The sequence below is a fragment of the Chiloscyllium plagiosum genome, chromosome 44 (genome assembly GCF_004010195.1).
Source record: "Chiloscyllium plagiosum isolate BGI_BamShark_2017 chromosome 44, ASM401019v2, whole genome shotgun sequence".
NCBI classification, from domain to species: Eukaryota; Metazoa; Chordata; class Chondrichthyes; order Orectolobiformes; family Hemiscylliidae; genus Chiloscyllium; species Chiloscyllium plagiosum.
Window position 1 is genome coordinate 155,241 of NC_057753.1, and position 23,481 is coordinate 178,721.

At 50.8% G+C, this 23,481-nt stretch overlaps 1 protein-coding gene across 1 annotated transcript in view; it reads left to right on the forward strand.

The window, feature by feature from the left end:
- Positions 1 to 23,481, forward strand: part of LOC122543615 (zinc finger protein 208-like) — a 234,057-nt gene that overhangs the window by 14,754 nt on the left and 195,822 nt on the right. Inside the window, exons 4-6 of the mRNA XM_043682443.1 lie at positions 2,542 to 3,206; positions 9,500 to 9,506; positions 19,158 to 19,990. Of these exons, the coding sequence (XP_043538378.1) occupies positions 2,542 to 3,206; positions 9,500 to 9,506; positions 19,158 to 19,990 (1,505 nt within the window). The remainder of the gene's footprint in view (positions 1 to 2,541; positions 3,207 to 9,499; positions 9,507 to 19,157; positions 19,991 to 23,481) is intronic.

A 23,481-nucleotide genomic window follows, 5' to 3' on the forward strand; every position in this document is an offset into this window, starting at 1 on the left:
TATCAGAAATGTAGAATCAACCTTTGTCCTGTCAGTAACAAACTTGCAGATACTATTATAGACCAGACTAGACCCCCTCAAAGTATACTGAGCAGGTAAGCCTAGAACCTTGCTTTTTCTTATTTCTAAGGTAAATGCGAGGCACTGTGTTCCAGTTGCAATCTGATTGATCATACTACTCGACATTAAGCAAAACAATTTATTTAAACACAATAGCTAAATCCTTACGCTTGAGGTTAACAAACTGTTTTGTGCTAATTTGGTGTTACAAACAAATCCAGTGACTACCTGTATGTCACAGAGTCATAGAGATGTACAGCACAGGAACCAGACTCTGATCCAACTTGTCCATGTCGACCTAAATTAATCTAGTCCCATTTGCCAGCACTTTGCCCGTATCCTATTTACATAACCCATCCAGATGCCTTTTAAATGTTGCAATTGTACCAGCCTCCACCACATCCTCTGGCAGCTCATTCCATACACTCACCAGTCTCTGTGTGAAAAAGTTGCCCCTTTGGTCTCTTTTAAACTTTCCCCTCTCACACTAAACCTATGCCCTCTAGTTTTGGACTCCCCCCACCCCTGGGAAAAGACTTTGCCTATTTACCCTATCCAAGCCCCTCATGATTTTATAAACCTCTATAAGATTACTTTGCGTCAAGTTCACTATGCGCCAATCCCCGCAGTTCTTGAGTCCTGGGTGTTTGCCGATGGGGGGGGGCGAGGCCAGTAATGGCGACTGGAACTCCCACAAGGCCGCGCGCCACAGAAACCATTTGATCATTCGACCAGAGCACTGTCCCGGGAGAGCGCATATGTCGCAGAGGCGAACAAACCGCGCATGCTTTCCCGCTGACCAATACGATAGTGCGCCAGGGTCCATTGTTCGCTCGGTGGAGGAGTTGACCAATGGAACTGGCCCCCCTGCCAAACAGAACCCCCCCCCCCCCCCCTATTGTCTGAATGCGGATGTTGGACCATGAGCTCCTGAAGATGCCGCCTTCTCTGTCTCTCTGAATGGAGGTTGAGCTTTACCCCAGACTGCAACTTCCTTCCACTGTCCAACAAGTGAGTGCAACACCCTCTTTCCCATTTCTCTTGCTGACACTCAATTAGATTGGGTGGCACCAGCCTAAGTGAATTGAATCCAGGGAGGAGACAGACTCTGGAAAGGTTGGTCCAAGACTTTCTTTCGTGCTTACAGGGATTAATAGCCTTTTCTGTGTGTGTGTGTGTGTCTCTGTCTCTTTCTCTCTCTCTCTCTGCCTCTGTCCGTCTCTGTGTCTCTCTCTCGACTTGAAACATTAACTCTTTTTTTTCTTCCCGAAGATGCTGCCAGACCTGCTGAGTTTCATTGGCAATTTCTTTTTGTTATTATCTGGTCCATGTGCATTACATGCTTGTTGTAATAATGCATCTTCTCGATCATACTCTTATTTCAGTTTTTTGCTGTATTATATATTTCAGTGATGTGTTTTACAGTACAGAAAGCGTCCATTCTGAAGCTCGTGTCCATATTGACTCTTTATGCAGAAACAGTCAGTCCCATTTGCCCTTGATATTCCCGTAGCCCACCTATTTTTTGTCAAGTGCCAACCTGGTTTCCACTTTATAATTATTAATGGCCTTTGTGTCCACCATCCTCATGGGAAAACAGTTTCAGGTCATGATCACTCACTCATTGCAGCAAGTGCAGACTGCAGACGCTGGAGAGTCAGAGTTGAGAGGTGCGGCGCTGAAAAAGCGCAGCGGGTCAGACAGCATCCGAGGGGCAGGAGAGTCGATGTTTCGGGCATAAGCCACATTTCTGATGAAGAGCTTATGCCCAAAACATCCACTCTCCTGCTCCTCGGATGCTGTCTGACCTGCTGTGTTTTTCCAGCACCTCACTAATAAAGTACTCTGTATAATTGAGTTTTACACGAGACCGTAAACATAGGTGAGCAGCCTGTAGGATTATTTACAGGCATCTGCATTGAAGGCAGGAAGAAGCTTATAGGTTCTGTCAATAGGATGACTTGGCACTTCGAGAAAAATGGACAGGGTGTTTATTATGTACAGCAAACTGAGAATGGAGGGAGAGTGAGTGTAATGGATATTTACAGCTCTTTATGGAATGATAGAACGATCCACAGAAGCTAGAATTGTCTGTTCTCAATGTCTATTCTTTCCTGACAATGATAACTTTTGTAAACTCCATTTGCAGGATATCTGAAGGAGAGGATTTGCAGATGGAACTCTCAAACCAAATGCAACATCTCGATTCATCAGGACCTGAATAGCTTCCGCCTTTGAATTGAGGAGGAGAAATGTTTGCTTGTTCTGAGCAGCTGGGTAACTGGGAAAGCACTGAAACAAACACACAAGTGGGTGCGTTCCAGTGCCCTGACTGTGGGGAGAGCTTTAATCAGTTGCTCATTCTGAAAACATTGCAACACTGTTCACCTCAGGGAGAGATTGTGCAGAGGTTCTGTGCATGGATGACTTTGTGACTGATCATCAAGCCTAGAGATACACAAGGACGCCCACGCCATGGAGAAACCGTGGAAGTGTTGGGACTGCGGGAAGGGGTTCAGTTTCTCGTCTGCGTTGGAAACGCATCGTAACGTTCACACCGGCGAGAGGCCGTTCACCTGCTCCATGTGCGGGAAGGGCTTCACTCAGTCCTCCAGCCTGCTGAAACACCAGCGGGTCCACACCGGGGAGCGGCCGTTCAGCTGCTCCGAGTGCGGGAAGGGCTTCTCTCAGTCGTCCAACCTGCTGCGGCACCAGCAGGTCCACACCGGGGAGAGGCCGTTCGCCTGCTCCGAGTGCGGCAAGGCCTTCACTCAGGCCTCCAACCTGCTGCGGCACCAGCGCGACCACACCGGGGAGAGGCCGTTCGCCTGCTCCGAGTGCGGCAAGGCCTTCGCCCAGTCAGCTCACCTGCTCAACCACAGGAGGGTGCACACCGGTGAGAGGCCGTTCAGCTGCGCCGTCTGCGGGAAGACCTTCACTCAGGCCTCCAACCTGCTCATGCACCGGCGGGCCCACGCCGGGGAGAGGCCGTTCACCTGCTCCGAGTGCGGGAAGGCCTTCAATGATTCGTCCACCCTGCTGAGGCACCAGAGGGTTCACACGGGCGAGAAACCGTTCACCTGCCCTCGCTGTGGGAAAGCATTCATTCATTCATCTAACCTACTGAGACACCAGCGAGGACACAAGTGAAGACTTGGAGGAAGGGGGTGGGCTTGGATCCTGCTGCTGTGAGTCGCCCTCGGGCCTGAGTCGGGTTCACTCAGACAATGGCTGGAGTGGGAGGGTTCCTTTCTCCTGCACAGACCCCTCTCTCCCACTTGGATTCCAGCGCGGCCGGTGCTCAAGCGATGGTAGGACCCCCACCGCTTGGAAGCAGGCCATTCAGCCCGATGAGGCCACGCCGACCCTCCAAAGAGCATCCCACCCAGACCCAAACCTTCCCCCCCCGTCCCTGACCCTGTGACACTGCATTTCTCACAGCTAACCCGCCCAGCCTGCACATCCCAGGGCACTATGGGACAATTTAGCATGGCCAATCCACCCGAACCTGCACATCCCAGGGCACTATGGGACAATTTAACACGGCCAATCCACCCTAACCTGCACATCCCAGGGCACTGTGGGTAATTTAGCACAGCCCATCCACCCTAACCTGCACATCCCGCGGCACTGTGGGTCATTTAGCACAGCCCATCCACCATAACCTGTACACCCCGGACACTGTGGGTAAATTAGCATGGCCAATCCACCCTAATCTGCACATCCCTGGGCACTGTGGATAATTTAGCATGGCCAATCCACCCTAATCTGCACATCCCTCGGCACTGTGGGTAATTTAGCATGGCCAATCCACCCTAACCTGCACATCCCTGGGCACTGTGGGTAAATTAGCATGGCCAATCCACCCTAACCTGCACATCGTTAGACTGTCAGAGGAAACCCTCGTAGACACAGGTTGGGGGGGGGGGGGGGGTGACTGTCTGTGTGGCGTTTGCGCAGTCACCTCGAGGGTCGAATCGAACCCAGGTCCCTGCCGCTGTGAGGCAACAGCGCTAACCACGGAGCCACCTTTGCGCCCAGGCCTACACATTTCCACTGAAATGATCCACAGAAGCTGAGGCAGGAGATTTATTTAATCTTGGACGGGGAATAGCATTTTCCCAACCTCAGGAAGTGGGACTAAAATAAATGTATTTGCACAATTCGAATCCAGAATAAATATGGATTGGGGCTTGGGATAAATAATACTCGGAACTCTCCGCAGGCTGGGAGTGGGGTAAACAGACAGCTGGCAAATCTTTAACGTCTACGTTTCTTGTTCACGATGAGTGACCCAGGAATGAAAGGCTTAACGTATGAGAAACATTTGAGGGTTATCCACGATGGGGTTCGGAAGGTTGAGGGCTGATCTAATTGAAACCGACAGAATACTGAATGGCCAGGACAGAGTGGACGCTGGGACGATGTTTCCCTTAGGACCCGAGGGCACAGCCTGAGAGTAAAGGGAAGACCTTTTAGAATGGAGATAAGGAGAAACGTCTTCAGCCAGACAGTGGGGAATCTATGGAATTCACTGCCACGGAAGGCTGGGGAGGCCAGGTCACTGAGGATATTTAAGACGGAGATAGATAGGTTCTTGAGTATCAAGGGGATCAAGGGCTATGGGGAGATAGCAGGAGAATGGGGTTGAGAAACTCATCAGCCACGATTGAATGACAGAGCAGACCCGATGGGCCGAGTGGCCTAAGTTCCGCTCCTGTGTCCAATGGTTTGGATCTGTTCCTCGATGCTCAGGTACCTGTGCAACTGAGAACTCGTGACGCTCGATCCAGGAGAAAAACCCACCTCCGTCTGACCCCGAACAGGAAACTGAAACCGAACTGGAAACTGACAGAGTGAAATTAAATGAGAGTCAGAGAGAGAGAGAACTGCTCCCCTTCAGGGTGTGGGCTGTTTGATTCCAAGGGAAATCCCCTGCACAGGGACCTTTTCCTGTTGATGAGCAAACCTCGATTCAGACCCGTCCACCGATTGCTGTTTAATAAATTCACTTTGGGTCAGGCGCGATGTGATAAAGACAAGGACATAGCCAGGGTTGGAGGGTTTGAGCTAGAGGGAGAGGCTGAATAGGCCGGGACTGTTTTAATAGACTCCCTACAGTGTGGAAACAGGCCCTTTGGCCCAACAAGTCCACACCGACCCTCCAAAGAGTAGCCCACCCAGACCCAATCCCCCCCACCCCTATTACTCTACATTTACCCCTGATTAATGCACCTAACTTATACATCCCTGAACACTATGGGGCAATTTAGCACAGCCAACTCTCCCTAACCTGCGCACCTTTGGACTGTGGAAGGAAACCGCAGCACCTGGAGGTAACCCGCACAGATGCGAGGAGGCGGGGGTGGGGGACAATGTGGCTGGAATTGAACCCGGGTTCCTGGCACTGTGAGACAGCAGTGCTAACCACTGAGCCACTGTGTCACTTTCCCTGGAGGGTTGGAGGCTGAGGGGTGATCTTATAGTGGTTTATAAAAATCATGAGGGGAATGGATAAGGTAAATAGGCAAGGTCTTTTCCCTGGGGGTGGGGGAGTCCAGAACTAGAGGGCATAGGTTGAGGGTGAGAGGGGAAAGGGACCAAAGGGGCAACTTTTCACGCAGAGGGTGGTGTGTGTATGGAATGAGCTGCCAGAGGAAGTGGTGGAGGCTGGTACAATTGCAACATTTAAGAGGCATTTGGATGGGTATATGAATAGGAAGGGTTTGGAGGGATATGGGCCGGGTGCTGGCAGGTGGGACTAGATTGGGTTGGGATATCTGGTCGGCATGGACGGGTTGGACTGAAGGGTCAGTTTCCATGCTGTACATCTCTATGACTCAAAGTGCAGAAATCTCTGGATAGTTAAATTGAAAAGTTTTAAGTTTGCTGAAGGTGAAAGGTTTCCTGACAAACATTAAGGCTACAACATTCCCAGCTCTCTGCGGGGGATCAGTCCAGCCGAGTATAACCCTCTCCGGCAGCTCCAATGGCTGCAGTTCTGGTGGATTTCCGCACCAAGTGCCTCACTCCTTCTGTGAGAGTCATCCGCTCGGAGCCTCTGATCCTCGAATGAGGAAGTCCTTCAGAACATCAATGTCTATCCCCAAAGTGACCATGACCTCCTGTCCCAGGGGCCTGGAAATATTGCGTGCAATTCTGGTCTCCTTCCTATCGGAAAGATGTTGTGAAACTTGAAAGGGTTCGAAAGATATAAAAGAGACCTAAGGAGCAACATTTTCACGCAGAGGGTGGTACGTGTATGGAATGAGCTGCCAGAGGAAGTGGCGGAGGCTGGTACAATTGCAACATTTAAGAGGCATCTGGATGGGGATATGAGTAGGAAGGGTTTGGAGGGATATGGAGGAAGTGGGGACCGCAGATGCTGGAGATCAGAGTTGAGAGTGTCGTGCTGCAGGTCAGGCAGCATCCGAGGAGCAGGAGAGTCGATGTTTCGGGCATAAGCCCTTCATCAGGAAATGAGGGATATGGGTTTAGCTCAGGGTGGTGCTGGAAAAGCACAGCAGGTCAGGCAGCATCCAAGGAGCAGGAAAATCGACGTTTCGGGCAAAAGCCCTTCATCAGGAATAGAGGCAGGAAGCCTCTGGGGTGGAGAGATAAAATGAGGGATATGGGCCAATGCAGGCAAATGGGATTGCATTAGGTTGGGATATCTGGTCGGCATGGACAGGTTGGACCGAAGGGTCTGTTTCCATGCTGTACATCTCTATGACTCTGGTTGGTTACCAGATTAATTTAACTGGATCTGAAAATGTGTTGCTGGAAAAGCACAGCAGGTCAGGCAGCATCCGGGGAACAGGAGAATCAACGTTTCGGGCATAAACCCTTCTTCTTCGGGCTTATGCCCAAAACGTCGATTCTCTTGTTCCCTGGATGCTGCCTGACCTGCTGCGCTTTTCCAGCAACACATTTTCAGCTCTGATCTCCAGCATCTGCAGACCTCACTTTCTCCCCGAATTTAACTGGATGCCTAGTTACTTGGACTGGGGTCTCTTTTTATCTCCGATTGGAATACAGCCAATCTGCTTCGGACAATCCCTTTATCTGATTCTATACAAAGCTTTATTTAGGCAGTTTCAAATGTCAAGGCCTACTGAGGGTCGTAGAGTCGTACACCACAGAAACTGACCCTTCAGTCATCTCGTCCGTGCTGACCAGATATCCTAAATTAATCTCGTCCTGTTTGCCAGCACCCGGCCCATATCCCTCCAAACCTTTCCTATTCATATCCCTCTTAAATGCATCTTAAATGTTGCAATTGTACCAGCCTCCACCACTTCCTCTGGCAGCTCATTCCATACACGTACCACCCTCTGTGTGAAAAAGTTTCCCTATAGGTCCCTTTTATATCTTCCACCTCTCACCCTAACCCTATGCCCTCTAGTTCTGGACTCCCCCACCCCAGGGAATAGACTTTGTCTATTTATCCTATCCATGCCCCTCATCATTTTGTAAACCTCAATAAGGTCATCCCTCAGCCTCCGACGCTCCGGGGAAAACAGCCCCAGCCGATTCAACCTCTCCCTAAAGCTCAAACCGTCCAACCCTGGCAACATCCTTGTAAATCTTTTCTGGACCCTTTTAAGTTTCACAACATCCTTCCCAGAGGTGGGAGTCCAGAATTGCACACAATATTTCCAGGCCCCTGGGACAGGAGGTCATGGTCACTTTGGGGATCGACATTGATGTTCTGAAGGACTTCCTCATTCGAGGATCAGAGGCTCCTGAGGCCAGGCTCCGAGCGGATGACTCTCACAGACGGAGTGAGGCACTTGGTGCGGAAATCCACCAGAACTGCAGCCATTGGAGCTGCCGGAGAGGGTTTAAACTAGGCTGGACTGATCCCCCGCAGAGAGCTGGGAAAGTCGTAGCCTTAATGTTTGTCAGCAAGTGGTCCCTTTTAAATCTCTCCCCTCTCACCTTAAACCCCTCTAGTCCTGGACTCCCCCACTGTGGAGGGGAAAAGACCTTGGCTATTCCCCCTATCCGTGCCCCTCATGATTTTATCATGTGGTCACCCCTCAGCCTCCGACGCTCCAGTGAAAACAGGCCCAGCCTTTCCCTTGAACTCAAACCTCCAGTCCCCATTTGTCTTAATCGCACATCATTCGTGTACACATTTCTGCAGCAAATAAAACTCAGTGTTTCCGATATGCCAACTGACCCATATTTGAGTGATTGATTGCCACTGCTTGACTGGTAAGTAATAACCTTTTAATGCATTTGGTTAACACAGGGTAATAGTGGTTCAGAAGACAGCTTATTTAATCTGAGCGAGATTCACAAGCAGTCAGCCTTATGTTTGAGCGTACAGAAACCCGGCAGGTCTGGCAGCATCTGTGGAGAGAGAAAGCAAGAGGCCGTGAGCTGCCTCCAGACCTGAAAGCAGTCCGGGAAAGGACCTGCAGTTCCGAAGAAAGGATTTGAGACATTAACTCTGTTTCTGTCTTCACAGTTGCTGCCAGACCTGCTGTGTTTCTCCAGCATTGTCTGCTTTTCGTTTCATTTCAGATTGCGAGCCCCTGCAGTTCTTCGTTTTGTTGTACTGTCATAAAAGTTCATCACTGAACCATCATTCTTTTGTCTGACTGGCTTTTGACTTGAACTGTGCAAGGAACTGTACATTAGAGTTTAACATGGTTTCCTGCTCCCGTTTCTTATCAGAATGAGAGGGCGATCTTCTGTTGTGAAACTTGAAAGGGTTCAGAAAAGATTTACAAGGATGTTGCCAGGGTTGGAGGGTTTGAGCTACAGGGAGAGGCTGAATAGGCTGGGGCTGTTTTCCCTGGAGCGTTGGAGGCTGAGGGGTGACCTTATAGAGGTTTGCAAAACTATGAGGGGCATAGATAGAATAAATAGGCAAAGTCTATAGGGTGGGAGAGTACAGAACTAAAGGGCATAGGTTTAGGGTGAGAGAGGAAAGATATAAAAGGGACCTATAGGGAAACTTTAAAGGGACCTATAGGCTGAACAGGCTGGGGCTGTATTCCCTGGAGCGTCGGAGGCTGAGGGGTGACCTTAAATACGCTTTTTAAATCATGAGGGGCATGGATAGGATAATTAGGCAAAATCTCTGGGATCGTGGAATCCAGAACTAGAGGGCATAGGTTTAGGGTGATGGGGAAAAGATATAAAAAGAGAGCTAAGGGGCAACTTTTTCACACAGAGGGTGGTACGTGTATGGAATGAGCTGCCTGAGGAAGTGGGGGAGGCTGGTACAATTGCAACATTTAAGAGGCATTTGGATGGGTATATGAATAGGAAGGGTTTGGAGGGATATGGGCCGGGTGCTGGCAGGTGGGAGTAGATTGGGTTGGGATATCTGGTCAGCAGGGACGGGTTGGACCGAAGGGTCTGTTTCCGTGCTGTACATCTCTATGACTCTGTCGAATTACGATGGGAATCGATAAGATAGAAGTGGGGAGGTCGTTCCTACAGGCGGTTGAAACTAGAACAAGGAGGATCAGATTTAGGACCGAGTTGAGGAGGGACCACACCCATGGGATTGTGGAATTCCCTGTCCAGTGAAGCAGTTGAGGCTACCACGTTGAATGTTTTTTGGGCAAAGATACATTTTTGAACATTAAAGGAATTAAGGGTTGTGGTGAGCGGGTCAGCCAATGGAGCGTAAGCCACAGAGATCAGCCATGATCTTATTGAGTGGTGGAGCAGGCTGGAGGGACCAGATGGCCTACTCTTGCTCCTAGTTCTTATGTTTTTGTGTGTGTGTGTGCAGGTGTGAGACACAAGGTGCACAAATCTTTATTCAAGTTCCCACCATCAGCAAGAAAGGAAACACCAGGGTGCCCAGTGGCAAGCACTGCCCTTCACATCAAAGGGCAGTGCTGCGTGATCAAACAGTGGAGGGCAGGGGTTAAATCAAAAGAGAGTTGGAGGGGGAAATAATACACTCCACTCCCTGCGGCGCCCACCTCTCCCTGAACAACTCTAGGGTGTTGGTTCTTATGTTTATAACAGTTAATGGCGGTTTCAAACTAAATTTGATTACTTGCGCCAATCCAGAGTTTGCGACGTTGCAACAGTGACTACATTTGGAAGCAGCTCATTGGTTGTTAAATGTTTATGGTTGTAAAAGGCGCTATAGAAATGCAACAAGTGGATATTTATATTTGTAAATGTCACACATCGGTATGTCCACTCACCAAAGTCATGAACAGAGACTGATTATTCAGTGTGTGTCGTAACCTTCCCTTTGGTATTATGTTGGTATTTTCGGACCAACTTGTTCAGAGATGTTATTACACCCCTCTAGAGCAGGTGCAACTTTAACTCAGGCCTCCTGGTGCACAGTGAGGGACACTTTGCCACAAAACCCCACTGGTACAATTCGCCGGGGTCTGCGAAAATCCAAACACCTTGGATGCCGACTTTGGACTTGTAGAGTGTTACTGGAAGTCAATTCAAATAAAAACTAGGTTGGATTGATTCTTATCGAGTCAGACAGCAGGGAAACATTCAGTCTGGTCCACCTATTCCGGGCTGAACGTAAACCCAAACTAACTACTCCCACCTGCCTGCTCCTCACCCATATCCCTCCAAATCTTTCCTATTCATGTATTATCTAAGTGTCTCTTAAATGTTGCAACTGCACCCGCAACCACCACTTCATCAGGAGGTTTATTCCACAGATGAACCAGTGTGTGTGTGTGTGTGTGTTGTGTGTGTGTGTGTGTGTTTTGTGTGTGTGTGTAAGTATTATCTAAGTGTCTCTTAAATGTTGCAACTGCACCCGCAACCACCACTTCATCAGGAGGTTTATTCCACAGATGAACCAGTGTGTGTCTGTGTGTGTTGTGTGTGTGTGTAAAAAGAAAATTGCACCTTCTGTATTTTTAAAAAGTTTCTCTCTTCTCACCTGCCCCCTAATCTAGAAATCCCCCATCCTCGAGGGAAAGAAAATCTATTTTAACCCTATTTATACCCCTAAGGATTTTGTAAATCTCTATCAGGTCTACTCTCAGCTTCCAGGGCTCCAGTGAAAAAGGTCCCAGTTGCTGTTGGCTGTTGGTGAGGCCTTATGTGGATTATTGTGTCCAGTTATGGCCTCCCAGTGATAGGAAGGATATTATTAAGCTGGAGAGAGATCAAAAGAGTTGTTACCAGGAATGGAGTGCTTGGAGAATGCTTTCCCACAGTCTTCACATTTCCGAAACTTCACAGGCGACTCAGTGGTTAGCACTGCTGCCTCACAGCACCAGGGACCCAGGTTCGATTCCAGTCTCAGGGTGACTGCCTGTGTGGAGACTGCACTTCTCCCCTCGTGTCTGCATGGGTTTCCTCCCACAGTCCAAAGATGTGCAGGTTAAGTGAATTGGCCATGCTAAATTGCCCATTGTGTTCAGAGATGTGTATTTAGAGTCATAGAGATGTACAGCACGGAAACAGACCCTTCAGTCCAACCCGACTAGATGTCCCAACCCAATCTAGTCCCACCTGCCAGCAACCGGCCCATATCCCTCCAAACCCTTCCTGTTCATATCCCCATCCAAATGCCTCTTAAATGTTGCAATTGTACCAGCCTCCACCACGTCCTCTGGCAGCTCATTCCATACACGTACCACCCTCTGTGTGAAAAAGTTGTCCCTTGGGTCTCTTTTATATCTTTCCCCTCTTACCCTAAACCTATGCCCTCTAGTTCTTCACTCCCCACCCCAGGGAAAAGACTGTGTACTTATCCTATCCATGCCCCTAATGAGTTTATAAACCTATATAAGGTCACCCCTCAGCCTCCGACCCTCCGGGGAAAACAGCCTATTCAACCTCTGCATATAACTCAAATCCTGACAACATCCTTGTAAATCCTTTCTGAACCTTTTCAAGTTTCACAACATCTTTCCAGTAGGTTGGGTGCATTAGTCAGGGGTAAATGTCGGGTAATAGGGTAGGAGAATGGGTCTGGGTGGGTTACTCTTCGGAGGGTCGGTGGGGACTTGTTGGGTCGATGGGCCTGATTCCACGCTGTAGGGAATCTGTGGTGTGAGTGTTGTCAGTCTCTCCAGTGATAAGTTGAAGCCACACATTCAGGACACGTGTACAAACTCTGCAGCTCGGGGAAGTGCAGTGTGTTTCCAATCTGTGGACCTGTTCAAAGCTCTGATGACTTCCAACTGGTTGGACATTGAGCTTTTCCAGTCACAGTGGTCTCTCAGGGATATGGGCCAGGAGCAGCGACCATTTATCACCCCACGGACAGGAAAAACTGGGAATCCGGGAACTTTGGGGGGGGGGGGGGGGGTGAATGTGGGATGATGAACTCAGTCTGTCTCTGACCGAGTGCTGGTTGAAGCGGAGATAGTGGCAGAGAGGACTCTGTGGGAGCTGGATTGCAAACGGATTTGATGCAGACACCCAAGGAAGGAGCGTGTGTGTGTGTGTGTGTGTGTGTGTCCCAGAGGGAGTGCATTGATGCTGGTCCCCCAGTTGCAAACGCCCCCTGGGTCTATCCCGTTGCAAAGTGCTGTCCTTCCAAAGACACAGTCTGCAGCTAAACCCTCTGCTGGGATTCCAGGGGAAAGAGTTGGAGGGAGGGGGGGGGACTGCGCATGTGCTTGGATGGGCGGCGGTGTCGTCACAAAGGGCTGCGCCCCCCATGCACCAATAGGAAACCTGGGAGGACCGAAGGGAGCTTGGTCCTCCTGCCAATCAGAGAGCCCCCCCCTCCCTTCATTGTCCGACTGCGGAAGTTGCCCAGTGAGCTCCTGCTTGCCCCTCTCCCAGCAGAGATGCTGCTGCTGCTGTCTCTCTCTGAATGAAGACTGAGCTTGAGCCCAGACTGCAGCTTCCTTCCTCTCTCCAACATCTGTGAGTGCAGCACCCTCTCTTTTTCCCCCCACCCACCCCTCCTTTTTATTTTCATTCTGGGGTTCAGCTGTCGGTTTGCAGGAGCTGCAGGGAAAGGAAATTGGGGGAAAAGGGGGTGTTGAGGACATTGCTTCGTCTGAGACTTCGAGCCTGCTCTCAGGAAGCTTTATCTTCTCGTGAGTTCACGGAGAGGCTGCCGCAGTCAGCCGATATTTACACCACGATACACACAACAGTGCTTGCTGTGCACTGTAACGTTGAATAGGAAGGAAAGGCGCAGTGGGGCCGCTCCCTTTGTTGCTCAAGGTCAGAGAGATTAACCAGGATCAGATACACTCCCTATATTTCAGCAAACTATAATTGCACAACCTCAGTCTTTATCTCGAGCAGGATCTTTCCACTACACCGGCAAGCTTGAGAGCTAGGTCACTTTTGACCTTGCTGTGGAGGTGTTGGACTGGGGTGGACAGAGTTAAAAATCACACAACGCAACAGGTTTATTTGGGAGCACTAGCTTTCGGAGCGCTGCTCCTTCATCGGGCAGCTGCGGAACAGGAGCATAAGGCGCAGAATTTATACCAAAAGATCACAGTGTCATGCAACTGGTAGGATACATTGAACAAACCTAGATTGCGGTTTAGTCTTTCATCTTTTAGAATGGGTTGCAGGTTTTCGTTCATTAATATGTAAAATTCCAGACCTACTTTCAATTCACGTTCCCAAGATAGCTTAAAGTCTTATTTAACAAAAAAAGGTGACATTTCATCTCAGACAATGCATTACAGATGTGAGGTTAGAATCTGTCTGTATGCCAATCTTGAGCTGATAGCCAAGCTCGGTACCCACAAGGATGGCCTCAACCAGGACCTTGGGGTCATGTCACATTACAGGTAACCCTGCTACACTATACACTGACACACAGACACGCACACACTCTTACATTCTCACCCAGACCCTTTCTCATACATCACACTCACGCAGACCCTTTCTCATATGCACACACTCCCTCAGATGCACACGTACAGCCCCCACACTCAAACCTATGCACAAACCCTCTCAAAGGCTTATACTCTGTCACACTCATGAAGACACTCTGCCAAGCATGCAAACACACACTGTCATGGATACAATCACTCTCTTTAACCTGGTGTTGTGAGATTTGAACTTCTTACCTTGGTCAAGTGTCCCGTCATGCATCAGTATGCTGATTAGATTAGATTAGATTAGATTAGATTAGATTACTTACAGTGTGGAAACAGACCCTTCGGCCCAACAAGTCCACACCACCCCGCTGAAGCGTAACCCACCCATACCCCTACATTTACCCCTTACCTAACACTACGGGCAATTTAGCATGGCCAATTCACCTGACCCTGCACATCTTTGTGACTGTGGGAGGAAACCGGAGCACCCAGAGGAAACACACACAGACACGGGGAGAATGTGCTAACTTCAGTCGCCTGAGGCGGGAATTGAACCCGAGTCTCTGGCGCTGTGAGGCAGCAATGCTTGCCACCGTGCCGCCCAAATTCTTACACCTTCCACAATTCCCTCCTTGTTGATCTTCCGGATCAACACCAGCGCACATCCTTCTGGAACATGGCGCATATTCGGACATGCTTGTTCACCATAGGGGCCGTGATGGGGTACAGTCTGGTAGATGATCACCGGTGTTTGGAGCGGATTATGTGATAGGAACAGACTGCGCACAACAACGGCCTGTAGTTCTCCAGATGATGTGACGTATCAGGCGTGTGACAGTAAAGGTGACGATCCCAGTGACTAAGGAGGAACCCCAGCTTGACCCCAGCCAGGCGAGGTCAAAGGGCCACCCGTAATCAAAAGGGCAGCTCAATTTCTTGACTTCTGTCCGAATGAGAGTCACCAAATTGGAGACATTTTCCGAGTTGTAGGTGCAGCTTTCCCGCCCAACACCAGCACAAGGACCACCCTCTTTTGGAGAATAGAATATCCAAGTGGTTCGGAAGGGCCACTGTTTGACCTGCCACTCGCTCAGCGTTGACCCCCTGGTCAGGGCCTCCGCGGTGTCATTGGCGACCGTTTCCAATCCTGTTGTGAATTGGCTCCATCCTCGGGAATGCAGATAGATTCCAATCAGAAGGGAAGGCATCCCAACCCAGGTGAGGAATGCGGTCTTGGGCTTCAGGGGTGAAGGGGACCCATCTGAGACTCTGATGTGAGATGCGACATGTCCCATCCCACACGGCCCTCTCCAATCTGAGGGAAGCCAAGGATAGGCCTCAGACCCCAAATAAAACAGCAGGTTAAGTTGGAAGCTCAGCCCCCTCCGCAACATGGGAGCTGGGTCTCGCTACAGGGAGCCTGACGTCTCATTAAGGACACCGGACCCATTCAATATAACAGTAACTTTGGCTTGTCAAATTCTGGAGAGGCTCAATCCAGGGGAAAATAAAGGGACATCGCCTCGACCCCACATGAGTGTCAGTAGAGACATTCCCATGTTGTCTGAAGGAAGTGGTGTTGCTGATGGTGCTGTTAAGGCTTCCAGGGGAAGGGGGCACATGGGATCTGTTACAGTCGGGTTGGTACCCATCTCAGAATGGGGCCAGGCGTATACCCTGCTGACGTCCACTCCTGCACGTGCTCAGAGTGATCGGGCTGGCCTGCAGAGTTTCGGTGTGTTAGCCATTCACTTACTTCAGGCCAGCTAAAGGATATATGGGGGGGGGAGGAGTTGTCCCACCTTACCGAAGGAGGGGGCCGTGACCCCGAGCAGCCTCCTGGGCGGCAGCGTTGCTGAGGGACACCTCGTCCTTCGCGGTTATATGAGCGCCACGTGTGGCCACCGCGACCGGTGAACGGTAAACCGCGGTAGGTCGGCGACGAGACTCACGGGTTGGACGGGTTCACCGGAGGAGGGGGTAAGCCCACGGTTTCTCCGGGACGTGCCCAAGCCACAGACCGAACCCCCCCCCAGCGGGGGAACGTGACAGGAAATGGTGGAAACCGTTAACAGAGTTTCCCCGCGGCGAGGAGGCGCGCACGGGAGTGAGCGGCAAAGCGTTTGGTCAATTGGGCTGGAGTCCCGGGCGGGGAGAGCGCGCACCCCTTGCGTTTTGATGGGGGGGGGGGGGCGCGACCGCCAGTGAGTGGGACACGGTCAGGTGTGTCAAGGAGGAGGGTTGGGTGGGGGGGTAAATCAGGGCAGGGAGAGGTCACAGCGTCCAGTGAATGCAGGTGGGGAGGTTCCGAGTCGGAGGAAGGAGGACTAGTCCCAGTCCCCCTTTCAGCTCGGAATGCCCCGCCCGCTATTCCCTCCCTTGCCGTTGTCAGATCCCATAATCTTCGGGATCCTGCCGACTACGCCAGGTTCTGTCGAGGACATGACTCAGTCTGAGGCTTTGAGTCTTGCTTCAAGAAACTTTATGTTTTTGTGAATTCAGCGAGGCTGCCGCAGGCTTTAATCCCAGGGCAGTCCCTCTCCAGCTGAGCAGTCAGCCGATATTTCCAAGGATACAAACGCCTTTTGGTTGTTTTATTCAGTTACATTTCCGCACTCGAGTAATGTTGAATACCATTTTTCAAGATAAAGAAAGGCACGGGGGGGGGGGCACTCCCTTTGTTCCCGATGTTGCTCACATCCTGAGGGACTGACCAACTTAAGGTACACTCCCTAGATTTCATTGAATGACAATTACGCTACCTCAGGCTTTATCTCCAGCAGGATTGTTCTACCGGGCTGAGAGCCAGGTCACCTTTTGCCTCGGTCAAGTATCCCATCATGCAGCAGTGCGCCAAGTTCTTATGACTTCCACAGGGGAGCAGACTCTGGAAAGGTCAGTCTTAAAGATATTGCCATCCTTTGATGACACCTTTGTGTCCGGCTGAAAGGATGGTCTCTTTTCGGAAGATCCCAATTAATGGGTTCGTTTCCCCACCAGTTAATAGGATGGGATAGTGATATCAGTTATCCATTGGTATTATACAACTCTCATGCTGCTGCTGGAGTCTTTTTTTTTTGTCTTGAACTCATCTGGCTGATGCCAAGAATACCAAATCTGAAAGAGACCAATAAGTGATATAGCGCCAGAAACCTGCAATAGCCTCTAGATTCGGTGTTGGAACCATTTTCAGTTGTGCTAAACCCTTCCTCTGGTGATACCGTCACCCAATCAGTCCCCACAGCTGGTATTTGTGTTGCGTTTTGGGATACGTTTTCTTCAGACTGATCAAACAACGCAAGCAAGAAAGATTGTGGGCTCACATGTCGTTGAATCCTTGAAATCCATACACAGGCTGCTTTTGTTAATCTACAGAGTGAAGCAACCTAGGTTACAGGGAAGGGTGGTCTCCTTTCCGACTGAGGCGAGGCGTTATTATCTCAGTGGGTTGTTAGTCCGACGTGAGTCTTCATCTGCACATCCCCGGGCCCTATGGGAAATGTAGCACGGCCAATCAACCCTTGCCTACACATCTTTGGGCACAATGGGTAATTTCACACAGCCAATCCACCCTAACGTGCACATCCCTTGCACTATGGGTAATTTAGCATGGCCAATCCACCCTAACGTGCACATCCCTTGCACTATGAGTAATTTAGCATGGCTAATCCACCCTAACCTGCACCTCCCTGGGCACTATGGGTAATTTAGCATGGCCAATCCACCCTAACCTGCACATCCCAGGGCACTATGGGTAATTTAGCATGCCCAATCCACCTTAATCTACACATCCCTGGATACTATGGGTAACGTAGCACGGCCAATTCACCCTAACCCGCACATCCCTGGGCACTGTGGGTAAGTTAGCAGAGCCAATCCACCTTAGCTTACACATCCCTGGGCACTGTGTGTAATTTAGCACGGTCAATCCACCATAGCCTTCACATCCCTGGGCACTGTGGTTAACGTAGGACGGCAATCCACCCTAACCTGCACATCCTGAAGCACTCTGGGTAATTTAGCATGGCCAATCCACCCTAACCTGCACATCCTTGGACAAGCATGTGGAGGACATCCAAGGCTGGAGCTGCTTAAGTAACTACCCAAATAATTTAGCATGGCCAATCCACCCTAACCTTCACATCCTGAAGCACTCTGGGTAATTTAGCATGGCCAATCCACCCTAACCTTCACATCCTGAAGCACTCTGGGTAATTTAGCATGGCCAATCCACCCTAACCTTCACATCCTGAAGCACTCTGGGTAATTTAGCATGGCCAATCCACCCTAACCTTCACATCCTGAAGCACTCTGGGTAATTTAGCATGGCCAATCCACCCTAACCTTCACATCCCTGGACAAGCATGTGGAGGACATCCAAGGCTGGAGCTGCTTAAGTAACTACCCAAATTCTGCTTCAAGTTCTTACCCTCGACAGAGTGTGAATCTGTCAGTCAGCGGCAGTTAGACCCTTCGAGTGGATGCTGAGCGTGTACATTATGTACAGCCGATTGTGGATGGGGGGGGGGAGGGGGGTATGTCAGTTGAGATTGTTGGGACAATAGAATAGAAACATGGATTGTGCATCCTGACTGTCCATCCCGGTGACCACGTTTTAAATATATGAATATATTTATGTTTGAAAATGAATAGGAAGGGTTTAGAGGGATATGGGCCAAGTGCTGGCAAATGGGACTAGATTAGGTTTGGATATCTGGTCAGCATGGTCGAATTGGACCGAAGGGTCTGATTTCCGTGCTGTACATCTCTGTAACGCGTTAAATACATTATTTCTAAGACAACGTGTGACTTCACACCTCGATCAGATGCCTGTGGAGTTAATCGATGTGTTTGCCGTTCACTATGGGTTTTGCGATGTACAGATGGTCAGTGGCCGTGGGATGTCTGAACAGTGGTCTGAAAGACGGGCTGATCGCAGGAGGAGGGAGGTGGCCGTCGGAAGATATTGAGGGGGGGGGTTCGTCGAATCCCTCTGGCTGTCGCAACAGCCCAGGGGTCCAGGCTGTCGGAGCTGGGGGTGGGGCCAGTATATCCTTTGCCGTCAAAGCGGGTCTGTTTCCGTGCTGGACATCTCTCTGACCCTTGGTCTGCTTTTGCAGGGTAACCGGGAGGACTTGCAGACACGGGATCTGAGAGCCCGTTCGGCTCTCCGGAGCGGATTTCCGAAAGGGGGTGACGCGGCCCCCTTCCGTCGGTTCCGAGAGGCTGGACTGGCAGATGCCGTGCGCGGGGAGAGCTGAGGGGCCGCCCAATCGATCGGCAGCAAAGGAGGGTTTCGGCCGGGCCATCCGCTCCCCCCCCCCCATGGAGAAACCCTGGAAGTGCGGGGACTGCGGGAAAGGCTACGGCACTCCGTCGGCACTGGAGAGGCACCGACGAGCCCACACGGGCGAGCGGCCGTTCTCCTGCCCCGAGTGCGGCAAGGGCTTCGCGCACGGTTCCGCCGCCCGCCGGCACCAGCGGGTCCACACGGGCGAGCGGCCGTTCTCCTGCCCCGAGTGCGGGAAGCGGTTCACCCAGTCGTGTAGCCTGAGGACCCACCAGCGGCTGCACGCCGGGGAGAGGCCGTTCCCCTGCTCCGAGTGCGGCAAGGCCTTCGCCCACTCCTCGGCCCTGCTGCAGCACCAGCAGCTCCACACCGGCGAGCGGCCCTTCGGCTGCCCCGAGTGCGGCAAGGCCTTCACCCACTCCTCCGCCCTGCTGAGGCACCAGCAGCTCCACACCGGCGAGAGGCCCTACCTGTGCCCCGAGTGCGGCCGGGCCTTCAGCCAGTCGGCCGGCCTCCAGTCCCACCGGCGGCTGCACACCGGCGAGAGGCCCTTCGGCTGCCCCGAGTGCGGCCGGGGGTTCGCCCACTCCTCCGGCCTGCTGACCCACCGGCGGCTGCACACCGGCGAGCGGCCCTTCGCCTGCCCGGCCTGCGGCAGGGCCTTCGCTCAGTCCTGCAGCCTGCGGAGGCACCAGCGGGTCCACACCGGCGAGCGGCCGTACCCCTGCCCCGAGTGCGGCAAGGCCTTCGCCCACTCCTCCGGCCTGCTGACCCACCAGCGGGCCCACACCGGCGAGCGGCCCTTCGCCTGCCCCGCGTGCGGGAGGGCCTTCAAGCGGGCCTCCCACCTGCGGAGGCACCAGCGGGTCCACAAGTGACGGCTGGCAATCGGGCTCCCGCCGACGTCGCCCGAAAATCCGGAAGGGCTACTTGCTGCCTCTGCTTCCAGTGGGTGGGCGCTCTCCCAATCCAGAACTGCACCTTGCCTCCTCCCCTCTTCCCTTCAGGATATCTGGTTGGCATGAATGAGTTGGACCGAAGGGTCTGTTTCTGTGTTGTGCTTTTCTATAAAGAGTTAAATATGTTAGTTCTAAGAAAACATGACTTCATACCTCGATCAGGTGCCGATGGAGTTAATCGATGTGTTTGCAATTCTGGGGGTTTTACAGTGTCCAGATGGACAGTGGCCATGGGAAATATTAGAGGAGTTCAGAAGAATCGGGTTTCTGGACTGAAAGGCGGGCTCTTTGCAGGAGGAGAGAGGTTGCCATTCGAAGATATTGAGAGGGTTTGTAGCATTCACCTGGCTATCGGAGTAGTCAAGGGATCCAGGCTCTCGGAAGCTGGAGAAAAATATTCCTAAAGGAGGGAACACGTCAGTTGAATTAGGGGCCGCCAAGTTAGGAAAGGGCGTGACACACCACTGGGACTGAGTATCCGTCAAGGATAACGCTGGGGAAAAAGTCTGAATTTTTCGTTTTGCTTTTATGTCGAGAGGTTTCAAATTTGCCATCCACATGACGTTTCTAAAGAAAAACGTATTTGTCATTCTTTTGGAAAACAAGGTAGTGGCGTTTGTATGGATGTCTTCAGTGGATAATGTTCACTGTGACCAACTGCAGAAATAAAACTCATCATCCACAAATTGGATTTTCCGTCTGAGATCCGATTTGTCCAGTATTGTGGTATCAACTGGGATCATTAGGTGGGGGGGGGGGGGGGGGGGTGAATCTCTTGACAGTGTTATGGATTAGGCCAGATCCCCCAGCCTCAAAATATGTTAAGAATGTAGCCCAGATCCCACCTTCTTATTGTAAAGGCAGATGTGAAGTGGATGTTCCAGGTCTGATGCAGTTAGTCAAAACACTCCGCTTTAAACAAAACAGATACTGCTGTGGTTCTGTTCGCCGAGCTGGAAGTTTTTGTTGCAAACGTTTCGTCCCCTGTCTAGGTGACATCCTCAGTGCTTGGGAGCCTCCTGTGAAGCGCTTCTGTGGTGTTTCCTCCGGCATTTATAGTGGCCTGTCCCTGCCGCTCCCGGTTGTCAGTTTCAGCTGTCCGCAGTAGTGGCCGGTATATTGGGTCCAGGTCAATGTGTTTGTTGATGGAGTTGTGGATGAGTGACATTCTTCTAGTGGAGTTTGTGGATGAGTGCCGTGCTTCTAGGAATTCCCTGGCTGTTCTTTGTTTGGCTTGCCCTATAATGGTAGTGTTGTCCCAGTCGAATTCATGTTGCTTGTCGTCTGCGTGTGACTCATCCACAAACTCCATCAACAAACACATCGACCTGGACCCAATATACCGGCCACTACAGCGGACAGCTGAAACTGACAACCGGAAGCGGCAGGGACAGGCCACTATAAATGTCGGAGGAAACACCACAGAAGCGCTTCACAGGAGGCTCCCAAGCACTGAGGATGTCACCTAGACAGGGGACGAAATGTTTGCAATAAAAACTTCCAGCTCGGTGAACAGAACCACAACAATGAGCACCCGAGCTACAAATCTTCTCACAAACTTTAAACAGATACTACGCTTGATGACACACGAACAAATGAGAACGGAATTTAGAATAACTCAACTCTTGGAAAACTCAACTGACCCAATACAGTAACTTAACTAAGGAGCTGTTCCAATCCAGTAACGTCCCATCAACACTCCCTCCCCCCTTGGCAAAAAGGGAAATGCCAACTCAGGTTCTTATGGGCAGGAGAGATTTAAGAGTGAAAAGTCAGTCAAGAATCATCTGCAGAAGCTTGGAACCTTCATCTGGACAGCAGGAGCTTCTCACTGTTACAGCTAAACCAATACTAGAGAGAACCTGAACTGGGAGAACTGGCCACTGCCCTTACCATTGTCAAACCAGACATGTCGGCGCCTCTGCCTTTACAACCTCTCTTGGAGGGGGGAGAAAAGGACTGAACAGCAGAGTACTGGCCCTTCAGCCCTCGATGAAAGACTGACCTTTCATCGTACTCTAAGATCAGACTAACCTACATACCCTTCACTTCACTATCTTCCACGTGCCTTTCCAAGAGTCGCTTAAATGTCCCGAATGTCTCTGACTCTACTCCCACCGCTGGCAGTGCATTTCGCTCACCCACCACTCTCTGAGGAAAGAACCAACCTCTGACAGCTCCCCTAAATCTTTCACCAATCACCTTAAAACTATGCCCACTTGTGACAGACATTGTCACCCTGGGGAAAAAGTCTCTGGCTATCCATTCTATCCAAGCCTCTTAACGTCTTGTACACTTCTGTCAAGTCACCTCTCGTCCTCCTTCACTCCAATGAGAAAAGCCCTAGCTCCCTCAACCATTCTTCATCAGGGAAGCCCTCCAATCCAGGCAACCTCCTGGTAAATCTCCTCTGCACCCTCTCGAAAGCATCTCCATCCTTCCCTATAATGAGGCGACCGGAATGGAAGAGAATATTCCAAGTGTGGTCTAACCAGGGCTCTATACAGCTGTAGCACAACCTCATGGCTCTTAAACTCGATCCCCCTGCTAATGAAAGCCAACGCGCCATTCTTAACAACCCTATCAACCTGGGTGGCAACTTTGAGGGATCTATCAACACGGACCCCAAAATCCCCCCTGTTCCTCCACACTGCCAAGAATCCTGCCTTTAACCCTTCTGCATTCAAATTTGACCTTCCAGAGTGAATCACTTCACACTTTTCCAGGTTGATCTTCTTAAAGTGACAGCATCATCTCAACAGGAAAGGAGTGTGTGGAATTAAAGTGGATGTGTGACTCATTTAAGGAACTGCGTGTGAGAAGGTTTGTATAGAGTCATAGAGATGTACAGCATGGTCCAACCCGTCCCTGCCGATCAGATATTCCAACCCAACCTAGTCCCACCTGCCAGCACCCGGCCCATATCCCTCCAAACCCTTCCTATTCATATACCCATCCAAATGCCTTTTTAATGTTGCATTGTACAGCCTCCATCATTTTCCCTGGCAGCTCATTCCATACACATACCACCCTCTGTGTGAAAAAGTTGCCCCTTAGCTCTCATTTATATCTTTCCCCTCTCACCCTAAACCTATGCCCTCCAGTTCTGGACTCCCCACCCCAGGGAAAAGACTTTGTCTATTTATCCTATCCATGCCCCTTATAAATTTGTAAACCTCTATAAGGTCACCCCTCAGCCTCTGACGCATCAGGGAAAATAGCCCCAGCCTGTTCAGCCTCTCCCTATAGCTCAAATCCTCCAACCCTGGCAACATCCTTGTAAATCTTTTCTGAACCCTTTCACGTTTCACAACATCTCTCTGATAGGACGGAGACCAGAAATGCATGTAATATTCCAACAGTGGCCTAACCAATGTCCTGTACAGCCACAACATGACCTCCCAAC